The following is an 18,792-nucleotide window of genomic DNA, read 5'->3' as shown; positions in this document are numbered from 1 at the left end:
GGGCAGGCGCCCCGCCCCGAGCCCGCCCCCGCGCGCTGCGGGCCGGGGGCGGTGCGAGGCCAGGGGTGCGGAGCCTAGCGCCCCGACCCCACCTTCTGCAGGCTGGGCTTCCCGCGTCCTGGGCGGCGGGGGCGGGGCCAGCTGCCGGCGCTGGGGGAGCTCAGGAGGTCCCGGGGTGCAGCCAGGGACGGTGAGTGAAGGGCAGCGATGGGGGGCACCGTCCCCCCCGCTGAGTGTGGGCTTTGGGAGTGGAGAGGCAAACCCTTGGTGAGGAATTTGGTTCAACCCAGGTTTAGAAAGACAAGGTAGAGGGTCCTCCCCCCACGTCCCCCCCCCCCAGCGATCGTGGAATCTTCTTTGTGGTTGAGTGGGAGTGTGCGTGGGGGTGTGGGGGGTCTTATAGGGGGAGGTGTGCCCAGGAGGATGGGGTAAACTTGGAGGTGCTGGAGTGTGCAGGGAGCTGGGCGCCCTGGATGCGGAAGGGGTGGGTGGACCACTTAAATGCTGGGGGTGGGGGTGGGTAGGGGGGTGGCAAGGGAAGCTGGGATGATGACACACAGGGGAGCGATGGCGGGGGGAGACTACACACGTGTTATGGGGGGAAGCTGTGATGCGTGACCACCCCTTAGTGTGCCAGGAGTCACTCGTGCGTGCAGACTGCAGACCTGGGAGGGGGGATGTTTTCTGGGAGCTGATGTTTTGGGGGTACATTATCAAAGGGTGTCCCAGGAGATGCTTGCGTGGAGGTGGGGTTGGGCTCACCTGGGTGAGTGTGGCGGAGAATGTGGTTACAGGGACGGTCAGGTTGAGGGGACATTGGCACGCGTGCGTGCATGCATGCATGAGTGCATGTGTGCGTGTGTGTGTGTGTGTGTGTGTGTGTGTGTGTTTGTACTGAGTGAGTGAAAAGGGGTGTGGGACCAGATGGATGGGCAGGGTGCGTGTGTGAGCCCCAGATGGGTGTGTCTGGGTGTAGTACATGGATGATGAACGTGTGTCCGGCCTGGATTGGAGTTAAGGCTGCGACAGGTGAACGGAGCATTGGGCCAGCCTCTTCGGCTCTCGGGGCCTCAGGTTTCCTATCCGTAGAATGGGCATGAGGGTGATTACCCTAAACAGTCTTTGGCTGACCCAGAGACGAGCCTGGAGGATAGGTTTGGGGAGGGTTGAGGGTGGGACGGTATCACTCACCTGCTTCTGTCCTCTCCCTCCCCAGGACACTGGTCAGCGTCCTCCATCAACCATGGACAGCCAGAATCTCCATGCGCTCCAGCGACCTCTGCTGGCAGGTGCAGCCTCTGAACCCGCTGCCCAGAGGCCTGCCAAGCCTGACCTGGGGCCCCCGTTGAGAGAGACAGCCTTTTCGGAGTCTCCGAGGAGCTGGCAGTCCCTACCACTGCCTCTTTCCTCTGTGAGCGCTGGCCTGGGGGCCCTGGGGCACCCTGACTCTGAGGTAGAGGCAGCAGACCTTACAGGGAGCTTGGGGGAGAGGGCTGTGGGTGAACCAGGCCAGGACCCTTTCTCTGCCTCTGGCAGGTGGGCACATCAGACCAGGACTCCTACATGCGGCGTTTCTGGTTAGGGTTCTTCCTGCATGTGGCTCTCGGTTTCTTCGCCTTTGTTTCTCCAGAATTGTCTCGCGTTTTTGTTCCCTTACCCTGGCTCTCCATATGTCCCCCCTCTGATCTCCGTCTCCGTCTGTCCATCTCTTTCCAGAGCTGACACGCTTCTCGGGGACCTCTGTCAGCCCTGGTCTCTTGGTACAAGCGAATGTCACGTTTCCAGATTTCTGGTTCCGTGCCTCTGTTTTCAAGCGTGCCTTAAATCTCCTCGGCCTGGTTTCTCAGTTACGATGACGATGACTGCCTAACCGCTCACCTCCTCAAACTCAATAGCTCTCAAGAACAGTTATCAGGAATTCTCCTGGTTTCCGGGGGGCAGGAGTTCGGGCAGGGCTCCTCCTGGGTGGGTCGAACTCAGGGTCGTTCTTCAGTTGCAGACAGCTAGATCTCTGGGGCTAACGGAGCTGGAGGTGGGCTGTGTCTCTGTCTCTTCTTGTGGTCTCAGGGCTTCTGCATGCGGAGTCTCTCTGTGTGGGGGAGGCTGGGCTTCTTCACAAGACGGCAGCTGATTCAGGGCAGCCATCGCATGCGTGAGTGATTTCAGCAAAGCAGACGCTGCCTGCCTCGCAGTATCTAACTTCACCTCCGGAGCCAATGGGAGGAGGGTCCCAGGCACAAAGAAGGGCATGCCGGGTGGAAAGGTGGTTGGATAATGGAATTTGCCACCCGCAGTAAGCCCCCTTTTTTACATCATTTATTCCTGATCATCTTAGGGTCTCAAACTCTATGAAAGGGCAAAAGCATACTCACTGCCGATGCCGATTCATAGCGACCTTATAGGACAAGGGAGGCCCACCCCTGGGAGTGTCCCAGATGGTAACTCTTATGGGGAGTAGAAAGCCCTGTCTTTCTCCCATGGCCTGGTGGTTTCGAACCGCTGACCTCGCAGGTAGTGGCCCACCGTGTAACCCACAACACCAGTGCTCTTTCAAACTCCACGAGGACTGCCTAATTTCTGCTGGTTCTCACCCTCAGTGCCTCAGACCTCTGGCTATGTGCTGGTTATTGTGTTTGAACCATTATTGCTAAGGTAGGCCTATAACCCCCCCACCCCCCACCCCCCAACGGGTATTTGCTTCCTTTCTTCCAGCTGCCTGGGGGCACTACCAGTTAGAGATCATTTTTAATCTAGTTTAAGGTTAGAATGAAAGGCGAACGTTTCTGGGATTGGCAGATGCCTGCAGGGCAAAAGGATCCTTCCCGGCTCATTAACTTCCGAGTTAACGATTTTCTCTTTAGTGTGGGCTTTATAGGAATTCCCGGCAATCTTGCGAGCTCTTTGAGGCTTGTTAAGATTAAAAAAAAAAAAGAGGTTTTATCTAAAATGGGTAATTGCTGTCAACAGGCAGCTTGGTCTTAGTAAGGGAGCCCACCCTTTGCAGATAGCAGAGGGGCCTGTCCAAGTCTCCATCTTCTGTTCTCAGGCTCCTGACCCTGGTGGCGTAGTGGTTAAGTCTTGGGCTGCAACCTATAAGGTGTGCAGTTTGAAACCACCAGCCTCCCCTCGGGAGGAAGATGGGGCTTACTACTTCAGAAACTGTTGCAATCCTGGAAACGCACTGGGGCAGTTCTATCTACCCAGCCTGCTGTCGGTTCACCATGAGTGGCATCGACTCGATGTCAGGGAGCACAGTTCGACCCCTCGTGGCGTCTTCTAGTGGATTACACATTGGGCTGCTAACAGCTAGGTCAGCTGTTCGAAACCACCAGCCGCTCCGTGGGAGAAAAATGAGGCTTTCTGCTCCTGGCAGTATTTGCCGACAGCCTCGGAAAGCCATAGGGGTTTGCCTCTGTCACGATGAGCCGGGATCCACTTAATGGCCGTGGATTGGGTTTGGTTTGGGTCCCTTGTGCTTTCAGTCGAGGCTGTAGGGGCGGCTCAGGCAGCGTTGATGAGCAGTTTCGGTGTCTGTGGTTGGACCTGTGACCCTCTTGAGGTTGAGCTTCAAAGGCTGGGTTTAGATGGTTTTTACCTCTGGAGACCCAGGCCACGGCTTCCCTTGAGTGGAATCTGAGAGGCAAGTCAGTCCAGAGCGCCCTCTCCTGGAACATTTGTCTCTGTGTCTCTGGGAGTGTCCTCTGTAGGTGTGGGGCGCAGAGCAGCAGGGAAAGCAAGGTGATGGAGACACCCATCTGGGACCTCCCCTGCCCCTAGGACACGTCGTCCAGTGACAGCGACTCAGACTGGGATGGGGGCGGCCGGCTCTCCCCCCTTCTACCCCATGACCACCTCGGCTTGGCCGTCTTCTCCATGCTCTGCTGTTTCTGGCCTGTGGGCATCGCTGCATTCTGCCTGGCCCAGAAGGTCAGTCTGTGTGGGAGTGTGTTTTATGTCGCATCTCTGTGTAGATCATGTGGTATCTGTGTGTATGTGTGTGTGATTGGGGGGCGGTGGTCTCTCTGAATGCATGTTTGCTATGTGGATTTCTTTGGCTGTTTTTTAAAACTATCCTTGCTTTTTTTTAATTAAATACTTTTATTGGGGGGCTCTTACATCTCTTATTACAGTTCGTCCATCCATTCATTGTGTCAAGCACATTTGTACACTTGTTGCCATCATCATTCTCAGAACATTTTCTTTCTACTTGAACCCTTGGTATCAGCTCCTCATTTCCCTCCATCCCTGTTATGTGGATTTCTGTGTGTGTGTTGTGTAATGCCTGTATGTGTCTATTATATGACATCACCAATCGCATGTATCACATGGATCGCTGTATGTGCATGTAGTGTGTAGTCTCTGTGAGCATATATTGTGTGGCATCTCTGTGTGTGACGTGTGTTGGATGTTGTGTAAAATCCCCACGTGTGTATAATGTCTGGCACCTGTGTGTGTGTAGACCGTGTGGTGTATGTGTATGTCTGTGTGTATTCATGTTATTCTGTGAGGTCTCTTTACCATGTGCTGTGTATGTGCATGTAAGCGTGCGTCTGTGTGTGATGTTTCTGTTGGCATGCATGGGTAGCATGTTGTGGGAGGGGGCATGCAGGCGTGTGTCTGTAAGGGTATGTGCTCTGTACAGGAAATGCAACCACCTTCAATATTAAGTAAGAAGAGCGCTGCTGTGTATTCAGCATATACTTACTCAGGGCTCACAGTGCATGGGGGCCCTCGTGGCGTGGTGGGTTATGCACTGGGCTGCCACCCTCAAGGTCCGCCGTTTGAAACCACCAGTCGCTTCATGGGAGAAAGATGAGGCTGTCTACAGTTACAGTCTCAGAACCCCACGGGGGCAGTTCTCCTCTGCCCTACAGGACGGGGGGACGCTGTGAGTCAGAATTGACCCCTTGGTGGGGAGTTTGGTTTGACTGTGCATCAGGCCCCGTTTCGGCCCTGGGAACCCAACGGTGAACCACCCCAGCACCTCTGCCCACGGGGGAGTGACATCCTGTAGTTGAGGAGACCAATAATAAACAAGATGAGTAAGTGAATTCATCCATCATCAGCCTCGGGGTGAGGGGCAAGCCCAGCAGGAAGGGGGGCAGGAAGTGGGGGGCTTACGTGAGGTGTTCCAGGAGTCTCGGGGGACAGGACAGGATCAGGAGGAAGGGATGAAAGGTGCCGTGTGGTTACCTGAGGACAAGGACTTGCAGAAAGAGGGACGCCCCTGAGGGAGGGGCGTGTGTGTGTGTGTGTGTGTGTGTGTGTTAAGGGAGGAGCAGAGGGAGGTGATGGAGAGGGAGCATGTCTGGTCATGTGGAGCCTCCTGGGCCAGTGTAAGGGCGAGGGCAGGTGAGGGGAGACCAGTCAGGGGGACATGAGGGCAAACGGAGGGGCTCAGGAATAGCAGGAGCCTCCTAGTGCCTCTGAGATAGCATGGCTGCGAGCCACCTACTAGACACTAGGAGGCTAGACTGGGACACGAGCAAGCCCCGGAGAAGCTGATGTTCTCACCTGGTCCTCACTCCCCAGGAAGCTGTTGAAAGCACACTGGGGCTGCCTGATTAGCCAGCAGCAATTGCTAAGTGCTTGTGACTCCCTCTTCCTGCCAAGTCTCACCCAACCCCTAATTCATGACTCCCTCTTCCTGCCAAGTCTCACCCAACCCCTAATTCATGACTGAGCCCTTTGCAAAAACAGGGCGCTGGGAAATGTAGTTTTCCACTCTTCCGGCCTCTCCCACGAGGAAGAGGACGTTGGGTTGAGAGCCAAGCCAAGAAACCAGCATTTGCTCTCCCCTCAGTGGAATGTGTAGCCCTGGGGGGTGGCACAGAGGTTACCTGGAGCATCCTGCACCCAGGAGTGACAAAGTCGGACGGACGTACGCAGCAGAAATGGGAGGTGCTGGAAGACACAAAACCGTGGCAGAGTGGGGCAGGGCTCTGCAGGGGGTTCGATGGCTGATTCCTGGGGAAGTGGATCACCAGGTCTTTCCTCAGAGGTACCCCCGGTAGACGCGAAGCAATCAGCTTTTAGGTTCATAGAGTGTGCATTGTCTGGGGATTCTGCATCGTTCTCAACCAACCAACCACGCACTGCCTTCGAGTCAGTCCTGAGTCAGAGCGACCCATGTGTTTCTGAAGCTGTAATCAGGGGTCCTCAAACTACGGCCCGCCGAGGACATTTACCCAGCCCGCCGGGTGTTTTTGCCGTTTGGTTTTTTTACTTCAAAATAAGATATGTGCAGTGTGCATAGGAATTTGTTCATAGTTTTTTTCTAAACTATAGTCCAGCCCTCCAACGGGTCTGAGGGACAGTGAACTGGCCCCCTGTTTAAAAAGTTTGAGGACCCCCGCTGTAACTGTTTAAGGGAGGAGAAAGCTCAGCCTGTCTCCTGCTGAGCTGCTGGTGGTTTCAAACCGCCGACCACGCGGCTCACAGCCCATTGCGCGACCCCTGCATTCAGGACTCCCTGCACGAGCTGGGTTTTGTCCACTTCCGAGGGCGCCCTGGTGGCATCATAGACTGTGGATTGGGCTGCTCACTGCAAGGCTATTAGTTCAAAACCACGAGCCGTGCCTCGGGAAGAAGGGGAGGCTTTCTTCTAAAGATCGACAGCCTCCGAATCCCACACAGGCCCTTCCAGTCCGCCCTGTGAGTCGGGATCCGCAGGCAGCGAGTTAGGGAGTCTCCCGTTGTGGAGGTCAGGTTAGGTCCCACAAGGAAACGACGCTACAAAGCCCAGGTCTCAAGGCTCAGGAGGAGACAAGGAGGCAAACGTGAGGTGCCCCACACGGGCGGGCGACTTCAGCTGCTTGCCCCTCAGAGAGCAGCTCTCTGATCACGCATCAGGGTTGTCTACACACACAGTTCCTCCTTGAGGGTTTTAGCCGCTTCCTTCTGTTAGCAGGAAGCCCCAGGGGCCGGGCTGGTCTCCTGTTTATCGCTGAGCCCCCGGGGCGCATGGTGAACTGCAGCCCCTCAAGTATTCCTGAAGTGTCAAGAGCGAATGAGCGAATGGGGGACCCTGGAGACTACTAGCACTAATAGAAATATGGGTCCATGGTATTAGTTAAAGCCTTTCCGTAAGCACCTATTAAGGAGTAACAGGAAAGAGATGCAATTGATTTTAATGACATAGGGAAGTCAGTGAGAGCCGGAAGTCATGGGACTACCTTGTGTTTCCGATCTCACCAGTTTCTTGCCTCCGGGCAGTGTCCCCCCTCCACCCCTTTATTAAGAATCCTATCTCATAACCACCCAGTCAATATGCTTCTCTGAGCTGTCCCCACCTGGAAGCTCCTGAAAGGTCAAGCACGGGGTCTGGCTCTTGTAGGTAGGGCCTGTTTTATCCAACGCAGTGTCTCCAAGTGGAGCCCAGGTGGCGACCTGGGTTATGTGCTGGGCTGCTAGCTGCAAGGTCAGTAGTTCAAGACCACCAGCTGGCCTGCTGAAGAAAGACAAGGTTTTCAACTCCCATAACAAGTCAATCGTGGAAACCCACCGGGGTAGAATCGACTCAATGACACTGCATTTTGTTGTTGTTGTTGTTTTCATTTTGTTTTATATATTATTATTTTCATTTCGTTTTAAACATCATGCAGACCCCTGAGACGATGGGTTTCCACCCTTCAGGCCGGGACCTGAACTCATTCCTCCTGGCTCGATTTTCAGCCCAATAGGGAGGTCTTATCAGGGGCGCAGGAACACATAATCATCCGGCGTGGGATCCAAGACCAGCATTTGTTTTGTTGTTGTTGTTGTTTTCTTTTTTTTTTAAATCATTTTATTAGGGGCTCATACAACTCATCACAATCCATACATCCATCAATTGTGTAAAGCGCATTTGTACATTCGTTGCCCTCATCATTCTCAAAACATTTCCTCTCCACTTAACCAAGACCAGCATTTGTCTAAGGACAAAGGTCCGAAGGAGGCAGGCGGCAGGGCAAGGAAACGGGAAAGGCAGCAGGGAGGAAGTGGGAGAAGTCCAGTGTCATGCTCTGGACAGCCATCCGTGACAGGAGACAACACGTGTACGAATTGTTCCATCTGCTCTGTAAGCCTCCACCCAATGATAGTAAAGAGTTTATTAAAAAAAAAAGGCCCAGAGGAGACCGTGAGAAAGCGGACGAAGTGGCTAAGTCGTTATTACTGTTCCTTACGATAAAAGCCACCTCGGGGAGCAGGGTGTGTGTGCACGTAGAGAAGTGGCGGCTTTGGGTGAGAGGAGAGGGGCCAGACACTGATGAGCAATACTGTGACCGGCTCCCGGGACTCATGATACACGCTGCCACTGTGGGCTTCCAGGGTGGCAATCATGGGAGTGGCCAGTCTCGTCTTTCTTCTGAGGAGCAGCTGGTGGGTTTGAACCGTGAACCTCCGTGAGTCGGTGGCCCAGTGCTCACCCCACTGCTAGGTGGCCACTTTCACTTGTCGGTTGTACAATTGCTCAGAAAGCTCAGCAGTGCTTTCCCCTCTTTTTCCCAAGAGTACAGGTCGCATATTAGGGGGCTGGGGGTTAGGTGTAAAAGAGAAAAATCCATTTTAATATATATAGAGAGGGAAGAGGCCCTGCCTGGGAAGAAAAACAAAAGATGGGGAGAAGGGTGTGCATCACCCACGTTTGGGGCTGAGGAGCGGCTAGTGTCGTGAGAAGGACTCAGATCTCCAGTCTCCCCCACTCTTGGAGGTTTGGGGCAAAGCTACTTGGCCTCTGTGAAATGGGAGTTAATTCTTAGCTCTGGGGGCCATGGGAAGTCCCAATGAGTTAGAATGGTGGCAAGTAGCGCTATACTATAGATGGATTTCCTGTCACCTGGTCCTTCAGTGCCTAGGCTCGACCCATCGTCCGTAGTCTGTATAGGTCTATGGGATATATGGTTAAGGGGGGGGCATGGGCTGCAGGAGGAAGGGTGGGCGCGTGGGACCCCCGGTCACTTGTCACCCACTTCCTCCGCAGACCAACAAGGCTTGGGCCCAGGGGGACTTCCGAGGGGCAGGGGCCGCCTCCCGCCGCGCCTTCCTGCTGGGGCTCCTCGCTGTCGGGCTGGGCGTGTGCATGTACACGGCTGCCCTGGTGACCCTGGCCGCCTACCTTGCTTCCCGAGACCCACCCTAGCCGCTCCTGTGGCCCCCACTGTGAACCCAGAGGCCGGCGGCCCCCAGCGCATCGGTGGGCAGAGAGGGGGAACCAGGTGGACGCATCTGCAGCCAGACCTGGGGGCAAGCTGGCCAGCCCCTCCCCTCCTGATCATCACTCACCAGCCGTGAGATTAAACACCTGGCAGCCAACTTGTATGTGTGTCTGTCTGTCTGGGGGGTGGGGTGGGGGTGGCGGCAGGGGTCGCTGAAGACCCAGAAGGGTGCAGTCAAGTTGAGCGCCCATGCTGGGTGCTCCCAGGGTCCTCCCGGACCCAGCAGGGCCATGGGGGCCACGTCCTTTGCAGAATGTTCTCTTGGTAACTCGGGGGACACAGTTCGGGCCAGAGCATCGGAGAGCTGGCTCTCAAACCCTCACTCTTCTGGTTGCTGGCCGACTTTGGCACACCTGGATGTCCCTCTGGGCCTCATGTGTACTTCACCTGGAAGATGGGCCCTATTTCCCCCACAGGAGCCCCCGTGACAGAGTGGGTGGTGCTTTGGGCTGCCTGACTACCAGGTTAGCCGTTCGGAACCACCAGCAGCCCTGAGGGAGAAAGATGGGCTTTTCTAGTCCCGTGAAGTTAGTCTTTGAAAACCCACAGGGGCAGTGCTCTTCTGTCCTAACGTCACTGGGAGTTGGCACAGCGTTTGGTTTTTGTCTTCTTCCATGCTCCAAGAGTTGGGGTGAGGCTGAGTGACATCATGGGTCGCCCGCAGACACTGAGCGCAGCTAAGCGGTTCTCAACCTGTGGGTCGGGACCCCTTTGGGGGGTAACGACCCTTTCACAGGGGTTGCCCGATTCATCAAAGTAGCAAAATGACAGTGATGAAGAAGCAACGAAAATAATTTTCTGGTTGGGGGGGTCACGGCATCAGGAAGGTGGAGAACCACTGGCTTATGCAGAGTGAGAAGGCTGAGCCTAGGGACCCAAAGGCTGCATCCTTGGTTCTCGGGCTTTTCCTGCTGGCTGGCTGTCAGTCAGGCTCGGCCCCCCAGCAGCAGCAGCTCAGGCAGCGTGGGTGCCTCAGAGGTCCCATTCCTAGGGCAGATTCTCATCGGCCAGGACTCGGGTGGGGGACGCCCCTCGGAGTCCACTGGGAGGAGGATGGAACCAGAAAAGGGGCCGGGGCTGCTGAAAGGGAACACAGGAAGTGCTCTGTGATGAAGGGCGTGTTGGAAGATTAAGATCGGAAGATGTTTCTCAGGAATCTTTGGGGAGCCAGACTGCTCCGAGGTGCCCGTTCCCTGTCCTGCCATCATTTCCTCCCCTCCAGCCTGAAAGTCGCCCCCCGCCCCCCACACCTGTGGGCTGACTCTCCCTCCTCCAGGGCTCCGTGCAAAAGGCCCGTTTGCTGAAGGCTGCCCTGACCCACGCATTCAGCCTGCACGCCCCCAACGGGAAATCTTCCCAGCCCTTCTCTTATTTTCTCTGTGCCTACCCCTGTCTGATAGCACCGGTTTAATGTCCCTGAACTTGGATCCCGGGTTCTAAGGGAGCCTGCCCACGGGAGGTGCTTGGCGGGAACCGGTGGGAATGAATGATCCCCCAGGCCGTGGGAGTCCTCCCTTCTTGTCCTTGGAAGGTCAGTGCCTGTTCCCCGGGCCTAGAGCCTGCCGCCCAAGCTCTCTCTGGATGGTGTACAGGGACCGCCAGCCCCGACACCGTTCCCTCACAAAAGCACACACGGACAGAGTGGCTTGGTGGGTTTATTTTACACTGGAGGCTGTGGGCCCAGCCGTGGCGGCGGCGGCGGAGGCAGCGCCCTTAGCTCTTGGAGTAACGTCTCTGCAGAGACTCCCGGTAGAAGCGGAAGACGTGCTGAGAGGCAGCCTGGGCTGCGGCCAAGCACTGCTGGAGCTGGGGGGTGGGAGGGAGACACGCTGGTCAATGCTGGGGGCACGTCCTGGACCCATGTTCCACACAGCCTGTAGACCCCCCAACCCCACCTGATTCCCAGAGGCCCCACCCCTCCCACCTCCCCGAGGGGACGCAGCAGGTCCCTAGGCCCTGCGTGGCCCAGGCGGCTCTGCTGCCAACGGAAAGATTGGAAGTTTGAGTCCCTCCACCCGGAGAAAACAGACCTGGGGAGTGCCGGTTTAACCCTCACTCAAGGGGTCCCTGCCTAGAGCTGGAGTAGACCTGAAGGCACCTGTCCCCACCCCCTTTCCCCCAGGCCCCCTTTACTTCCTACTTTGAGGGGAAGAAGAAGGGGGTCGGGGGTGGGAACGCAATTCTAGGAGGCACAAGACCCACAACTCACAGTCATTGAGTCGGTTCACACTCAGCACGAACTATAACTATGGAAGGTTACTGGGACGGGAAATCTCTTTCTCGTTCTCCCCATGACGGAAGGGCTTACGCAGGAGGCTAACAGGTGACAATGCAGGTGAGACGTGCTCAGGCTATACAGCTGTTTGGTCCGGACGTGTACGCAAAGTTCCTTCAGGGCTGCTAATACCTGCCCAAAGGCGCTCCGGTGGTGTAGCAGTTACAAGTTGGGCAGCTAACTGCAAGGTCGGCAGTTCGAAACCACCAGCCGCTCTAAGGGAGACAGACGAGGCTTTCGACTCCCCCATGGGCTCCCAATCTTAGAAGCTCACAGGGACAGTTCTACCCAGTTCTACAGGGCCGCCATACGTTGGCATCAGCTTGACAGCAGGAAGGGAGAACACGTGCCCAGAAGGCAGGCCGCTCTGCTGTAGGCCTCAGCAGCCCCAATTAGATGCCCAGAGGCACCCCACTCCACAAGCCAGCCTCTTGCCTCAACGCGCTCAGCTTGGCTTGTTCTGTGGCCTGGAAACTCCACCATCTTTACGGGAGTGGCAGTCTCATCCTTCCTTTGACGAGCATGTGGTGGATCTGAACCGCGGGCCCGTGGGCAGCAGCCCTGTGAAGTTCAGATCGTCCCCAACTTCTTGGGGGCCAGTGACCTGCAGCGTTCACAGGATGTGAGAGATCCTGGAATTTTAGGGCCTCGGTCCTTGGAGCCTCAAAGGTCTCATGAGCCATGGACTCTGGAGACCCAAATCGTTCATGCCCTGCACCCCAGGGTTCATAGGAGGTCTGGGTGGGAACGCCTCTTGGAGACCAGTTGGCCCAACCTGGTTCCTTAGTGAACCAGAGGCTGGGTGTGGCCTGAGGGGGGTGGGGGTGGGTTTCAGAGGCCCGCCCCCCCAATGCCCATCCTGATTGCAAGCGGCTACTCTTTTCTCCCGTCTCCAAAACTGGGCTTCCCTTTCAGTTTGCTTCTCCCTGCCGCACGCCCCCCAGAGTGTCTGTTAAAAAGTTGGAGCATGGTCTTTTGGCAGGGAGGGACGCAGAGAGAGAGGGCGTGTGCTGAAGCGTCCTGGCGTCCCAGGCCGAGGGTGGGGGGCGGGGAGCGTGTGTACCTCGGCGTTGGAGTAGAGCCCCTTGGTGGTGGACATGAGCAGCTTCTGCTCCACACTGTCCAGCGCAAACGTCAGAACGGCCCGGGCCTCCTGGGGACGCGAGAGAAGGTGGGGGGTGAGGCGGGGCGGTCCTTTAGGTGACTCGGACCTAGCGGTGACCCCGGAGTCTCAGGGCAAGATGTCAGCAAACTTCATTTCCCAGAGTCCCTTGCCAATTGGGTTCTACCCTGAATCTGGTGGGAGCGTGGGAGCAGGAAGGCAGAGAGCAGCAGCCTAGTCCTCACTCCACCAGCAGCAAGGGCTGACGGGCCCTGGTTGCCATAGCAGCCGTGGCGTGGTGGTGGGTTTTAGACTTCCGCAGGAAGAGCACAAGGTGGGCATCTTTTGTCGCCCACAGTGGACAGTGTCAGTGTCCCTAACAGGCCCGGAGCAAGCTGGCTTGTACGCTTTAGCTGGGGCTCTTTTGATCTCTGGGCGTCATTCCTTTTTCTCTTTTGGTCCTCAAGTCCCTGCATTACACTCCTCCTGCCTGAGATACGCTGAGAGGTGTCCGTTTTACGAACAGGATGTGACCATTAGTGCCCTCAGAGCCAGCAGACCTAAGATATTGTGAACTCGTGCTGATGGGGAAAGCTGTCTCCTGCTCCCTCTGCTTCTGGGCCACTGAAGACGGACGCACAGAGCACCAGAGAACGAGGCTGAGGCGCAGAGAAGGCAGGAATGAGAAATGAAGCATGGAGATTCGATGGATGTTTGAGGTCCTGGTCCTTTCTAGTACTTTCTTCGCCCCCGCCAAGTTGGTTGGGTAACAAAAACCAATTGACCTCCTTTATGCGTAATTAAGGATGAGCTGAACGGGACCTGATGAAGACAGCAGAGCTTGCCAGTCGGGACGGAAGTGGCACAAGCCAACTGTGAGAGAAGCCAGGACTCCAGGAAGTGTAGGGGGAACGCAGTCTGCCCACAGCCCTGCAGCCACACTGGCATTCACCTACCTTTTCCTGCTTCAGTGTGGGGTCCAGCACGAGATTCCCATCAGAGTCCAGAGCGCAGGTGACGCCACAGAAGAGGGCTCGCATGGGCACACCTGCATCTACCAGCGCCATGCAGGCAGCATTCAGGCAACAGGCCAGGAGCTGGTGTCATGGGGTGAGGTTAAGAAGAATGTCTGCTGTAGAGCTGACCAGCAGAATGTAACGCATGCCTCCTGGCGCCCAGCTGGCGCCTGTGGCAGACTTCACTAATGGACCACAGAGAGGTGGTATGGCAGAGCGGTCGTGAATCATGGGTTCTGGACTGGCTGAGCATAAAAGGAGGGAAATCACCAAGGAAAAGGCCTATTGATTTTTGGCAACGTGAAAATGAGAGCTTTCCAGCTGTTCTAATCCAGAGCTTCATGCTTTTATACCGTGCTGCAGTAACTGAGCATGAGGAGGCCTGACGGGCCACAGGGATCACCTGAAAATGTCCCAATATAAATGGGAACCATCAAGAAATGGCTAATCTCGCGAATAAAAGCATGAATTAAATAAATTTTAAAAAGCTATGGGACCACATGACCGTGAACCCTAGACCCAGTTCTGGTACTTCTCAGCTGTGGCAATCCTGAGCATGCGACACCCCCTCTCAGCCTCAGCTTCGTCCCCTGTTAGAGGGGAATGGGAATGATATAAGCTCTAAGTCTGGACAGGATGAAACCTTCCAAGACCAGGTGAGGAGGAACTGGCCAAGCCAGAGGGAGAACCTGGGGATGCTGCAGGCCGCTGATACCAGGAGCCTGAGCAGGCCAGGCCACGGAGGGGCAGGAGAGCCTTCATCCTTGCCCTCTGGGAAGTTGCAGTCTGGGGCTGGGGCTCAGCCCTGGTTCAGCAGAAGGCCTGGAGTTCAAGGGCAGCATCAGGGTCAATGGCACAGCCCTCCAGTCATAGGAGGCTGGCCTTGAGTTCTACCCCTGCTGACCTCCAGCTGTGTGACCTCGGATGAGCGACTTCGGAAAGCAGGGAGCATGAGAACACCTGTGTGCTCGGCTCCTTGGGCTGGAGTCCTGGCCCTGCCACTGAACACCTAGGTGACTTTCCACCTGGGAAACTGGACAATCCCGGCCCGTATCTCCCGGAGCTGTGATGAGGGCCGAGTTAATATGTGCGGGTCACTTCCAGGCCCACGGTAAAGATTCTTCCACCGTGGGTGATTCTGCCTCAGTGAGAGGGCATGGGTCCTGTCTGGAGGTTTTGTGGCTAACGGAAGGGATGGGCACGCCTACCAGCAAGGGACACCTTTGGAGGAGAGTCTGGAGGGCTCCCTGCAGGTGGCGGTGGTCCAGGGGAAAGGATACGGAGCCAGCATCGCTGACGACCTGCAGCACCACGGTGATGGAGGTGCGGGGGTGCAGTGCCCCCAGAACCACTGCCTCGCACGTGTTCCTGATCAGCCGCTCCCGGCTTTTCTCAGCCACACCTGGAGGGAGGGGTGGGGGTAGGAGAGGTTGTGTCACGGGGTAGGGGTGAACCCCTTTCCCTTGGTGCGCTGATCCCCTTCCGCCCCAAACCCTCAACAAACCAAACTCACTGCCATCAAGTTAATGCTGGCTCAGAGCGCCCCAGGAGAATGGAGTGGAACTGCCCTTTACAGGAGTAGAAAGTCTCATGTTTCTCCCACAGATCGGCTGATGGTTTTGAACTGCTCCTCTTGTAGGGAGCAGCCCAAAGCACGGCCCACACTGTCACTAGGGTTCCCCGCCCCAGCCCCAAAGGCCCTGGCAACGGACCAGTCAGGGTACCCTGCATGGTTTCCCATGTTTCATGCTGTAGCCCACTGCCACCCCAGTGGGCCTGGGGCCCAAGTGCCAGAGGTGGAGGCACTCGGGAAGCTGGTCAATAGAAATACAGGGCGATGGGGTCGGGAAAGCGGGGCGGAGGATGGAGAGACGAGATCCAACAGGACAGAGCCAGAAGAGAAAAGAGGTGAGTTAGAGGCAGCCGCCAGAGGGGTGAGAGGTCCACGGGGAGGTCGCCTGGGGCCGCGTCACCTGGAAGCCCGATCTTCGGCCTCAGGAGCACTTCCAGCGTGGCCTTGTTGAAGATCTCCTTGCTAACCTTCACTTCGGCAGGCCCGTACACACCTGCCAGGACTGAAGTGTCGCCTGGGGAGAGAGACAACAGCAGCGGGGCCTCACTCACCTGTCCTGCTTCTGGGGCCCAGTGCTACCACGAGCCCAAGGGCCGGGGGCCCTTTGTGGGCACGATGCTCTGAGGGCTCAATTCCCCTCTGCCTTCCTCGTCTTAACCTGGAAAATTGGGACCATGATGTATTGCAATGGTTCTCTAATGCTGCCACCCTTTCAGACAGTTCCTCATGTGGTGGTGACCTCCCAACCAGAAAATTATTTTCGTTGCTACTTCATCACTGTCATTTTCCAATAGTCTTAGGCGACCCCTGTGAAAGGGTTGTTTGACCCCCTCAGGGGTCTCGACCTACAGGTTGAGAGCCGCTGCTCTAAGGGATTAGAAAGTCTCATCTTTCTCCTGAGGAATGAGTGGTGGTTTCGAACTTCTGACCATACCATTGTTATGGGTTCCAATAAATGACAGCCACTACAATGTCTTGACATTTAGCAGAGTCTTTATTCCACTAGCTGTTCTACCGAGAAACTGAAGTTGTCTCCCCTCACAGCAGCCCTGAGTGGACGTCTGTCCATTTCTAAAGGCCGAAAACTCATTTCTCACCTGTCTAGAAGTCAAGCAAGCGTGAACAGAAGCAGAAAGCAAAATTAATGGGTTAATTGTAACTTCAAGAAGAGCAAGCTACATTCCTTACCCTAAAAGAAACAACACTAAAATTGATGATAACATCCTGGTTATTAGAACCAGATTAACTACACCATTCAGATTACAACATCCAAAGGAACAATATTAAAAAATAATCAAAAGAAACGATAGCTTGAATAGTAGAAACTAATTGTAATGTCCTGAATCTTGGGAACAGGAGAGCACATTTAAAATCAATCACCAGCACAGACTTTCCCATAAGGGGAAGGGAAGCCGGCAGGTCAACTAGCAGTCCGTTTTCCGAGATGAGAAACAGGCAAGTCATTGGGCAGCTAACAAAAATGGAGTTTCTCTTGCTAGTCTGCCTCACCATTAGTTGCCCAGTGTGTAACCCCTGCACCACCAGGGCTGGCTCCTACTTTTTGCCCTAAAGGCTGAATAAGAACTGTATGGACCTGGTGTGACTCACATACGAACCGTTGATCTTGTTTCCATACTTTACTTTTTTTTTTTCATGTTTCTATATGGTACCTAAGTCAATTGTCACCCTTAAAAATCTCACCAAAGTAGGGGATTTTATTTTTCAGTTAGTTCTTTGACAGAGTCAGGGAATCAAGTCTAACTCGAGAGCTGATAGAGCTCTGGGACGATGATATTTGTGCAATAGGCAGAGCTCGCCCCAATCTTTACTCATGATGAGGTGTGTACCCTAGTCAAAGGGGTCTTTCCCCAGTGGGGCTGGAGTGGGGAGGGAGGTGGGATCATCACTCTCAATCGGGTAAAAGTAAGATCTAGTGCAGTGGTTCTCAACCTTCCTAATGCCTCGACCCTTTAACACAGTTCCTCAAGTTGTAGTGACCCCCCAACCATAAAATTATTTTCATTGCTATTTCATCACTGTCATTTTGCTACTGTGTTGAATCAGGCGACCCCTGTTGAAAGGGTCGTTCGGCCCCCAAAGGGGTCACGATCCACAGGTTGGGAACCGCTGATTAGCGGGTGGTGGGCATTGATAGAAATGGGAGGTTTGCTCCAGCCTGGAATATGGACCTCTAGTGGGTGCAGGGAGGTAGATGAATCTAGTCCGCGGATCACTGACCCCTGGTGAGGTTTGTCCTGTTTGGGAGTTTTCAATGGTTAAGGGGAGCGCTTTCCTCCTCTCTTGCCCCTTCTAGTCGGGAGGGAGAGATGTATCCTGGCCCGCCCGTTCACCAAGTGAGAAACTCTGTACCAGGTTGTGGGTAAGAGGGACACTTTGTTACGGTAGGTACATTGTAGCGGTCCCCTTCAAAGAAACATGACAAGCACCAACGTTGCCCGGGCAGTATGAACCAGGGTTCTCACCTTGCAGGAAAGAGGCCGAGCCATCTGGTCGGGACAGCAGATTCTGTTCGCAAGCAAAGTGCCGGAGACTGCAGCCGAGGCTCCGAGGACCAGCCTCAGCCCGCGCGTCAGCACGGATGTGGGTATCAGTCTCCATCACCCACTGTTAGCGCAGCAGATCCCACGTGCAGCCCGCGCAGTAGCTTCCGCCCAGCACTGCGCGTTTACGTACAGGCTGCTGCTCCGACGCGCATGCGCCCATTTGGGGGGCGGGGTTAGGATCCGGCACGTGGGTCTGCGTTTACCAACATTCTGACCCCGCCCATCCCCACCTCCCAATTCCAGAGACGCCATTGGACAGTAGTGAGGAGGGGGCGGGGCCTGAGGTGGGCGGGTTCTTTGCGAGGCCCCGGGGCCCTAAAACCCTGAGGCCCTCATTAGGTTGTCCTCCCCTTTGCCTGTATGAAAGCAAATAGAAAGAGGCGGTCAGAGGCTTTTCAGAAAGCTGTGTGATTTGTTCAGCCGCGTCTGCGTCCTTCCGGCGTCGAGGTGGAAGCGGGTGGGCTCGTGGCAGGGCGGTGCTGGAGGTTGAGTCCGGCTCCTCAAGCGGCAGTCTCGTAGTCGCGCCCCGGCGAGAGGCGGACCGCCCAGCGGCTGTGAGCGAAGATGGCGCTGTCGGCCGCCGCGGCGAGGGTCTGGGGTCCGAGTCGAGGCCTGGGCCGGGCCAGCCTCCTGCTTCTGCAGCGACTTGGCGCTCGGGGAGTGGCCAGCTCTGTGAGTACCTGCGGCCCCGAGGAGTCTTCTCTCAGTAGGATTAAGAAGGTAGAGGCTCCCTCCAGAAAGTGGGGTTCTTCTCGCAGGGAGTGAAGCAAGGACGGTCACCGAAGGGACACGGGCCGGGAGGGCCACTTGGAGAGGACACGCAAGGGAAGAGCCTCCATTTCCTCGGGCGAAGGAAAGCGAGGAGGCCCCTTCGAGGGTCCTCGGGAAAGGAAGTCGTCCCTCACCCCCAGGGCGCTCCCTTGCAGAGCTGGGCGGTGGGGGCTGGGGTGGGGTGCGGAGACGAGAGGTGGCAGACCACCTTGTCAGGAAGAGTTCCTTTCATAAAGTGGCGAGGTCAGCTTCCTCCCTGTCGTGGGGCCGCTGTCATGTCCATTTGGACTCCTC

The 18,792-nt window shown here is 55.8% G+C and overlaps 3 protein-coding genes across 5 annotated transcripts in view; 2 read left to right on the top strand and 1 right to left on the bottom strand.

Moving 5' to 3' along the window:
- The first annotated feature begins 130 nt into the window (after positions 1 to 130).
- TMEM91 (transmembrane protein 91) lies at positions 131 to 9,294 on the top strand. 2 transcript variants are annotated; one of them, XM_045292798.1, is made up of 4 exons: positions 131 to 190; positions 1,217 to 1,411; positions 3,778 to 3,927; positions 8,963 to 9,294. In XM_045292798.1, exons 2-4 carry the CDS (start codon positions 1,244 to 1,246, stop codon positions 9,119 to 9,121), a joined length of 477 nt encoding a protein of 158 aa, XP_045148733.1. In that variant the 5' UTR covers positions 131 to 190; positions 1,217 to 1,243; the 3' UTR covers positions 9,122 to 9,294. The 2 variants fall into 2 exon arrangements, with proteins under 2 accessions (XP_045148733.1, XP_004710405.1); XM_004710348.2 differs by having other exon boundaries at positions 1,217 to 1,453.
- A 1,542-nt stretch (positions 9,295 to 10,836) lies between these two features.
- EXOSC5 (exosome component 5) lies at positions 10,837 to 18,279 on the bottom strand. Its single transcript, XM_004710349.2, has 6 exons — positions 17,647 to 18,279; positions 15,564 to 15,677; positions 14,871 to 14,992; positions 13,531 to 13,671; positions 12,536 to 12,625; positions 10,837 to 11,003 (listed from the first exon to the last, which is right to left on the bottom strand). The coding sequence occupies exons 1-6, from the start codon at positions 17,780 to 17,782 to the stop codon at positions 10,911 to 10,913; spliced, it is 696 nt and encodes a 231-aa protein (XP_004710406.1). The 5' UTR covers positions 17,783 to 18,279; the 3' UTR covers positions 10,837 to 10,910.
- BCKDHA (branched chain keto acid dehydrogenase E1 subunit alpha) overlaps positions 18,083 to 18,792 on the top strand; it is a 17,850-nt gene continuing 17,140 nt past the window's right edge. The window contains exon 1 of one of the 2 annotated variants that reach the window (XM_045292501.1): positions 18,083 to 18,447. In XM_045292501.1, the coding sequence (XP_045148436.1) occupies positions 18,292 to 18,447 (156 nt within the window). In that variant the 5' untranslated portion in view covers positions 18,083 to 18,291. The remainder of the gene's footprint in view (positions 18,448 to 18,792) is intronic. The other variant, XM_004710350.2, reaches the window with a different exon arrangement.

The sequence above is a fragment of the Echinops telfairi genome, unplaced genomic scaffold, assembly GCF_000313985.2.
Source record: "Echinops telfairi isolate 266 unplaced genomic scaffold, ASM31398v2 ScPeMD7_655;HRSCAF=1070, whole genome shotgun sequence".
NCBI classification, from domain to species: Eukaryota; Metazoa; Chordata; class Mammalia; order Afrosoricida; family Tenrecidae; genus Echinops; species Echinops telfairi.
This window is presented reverse-complemented; position numbering and strand designations above follow the sequence as displayed.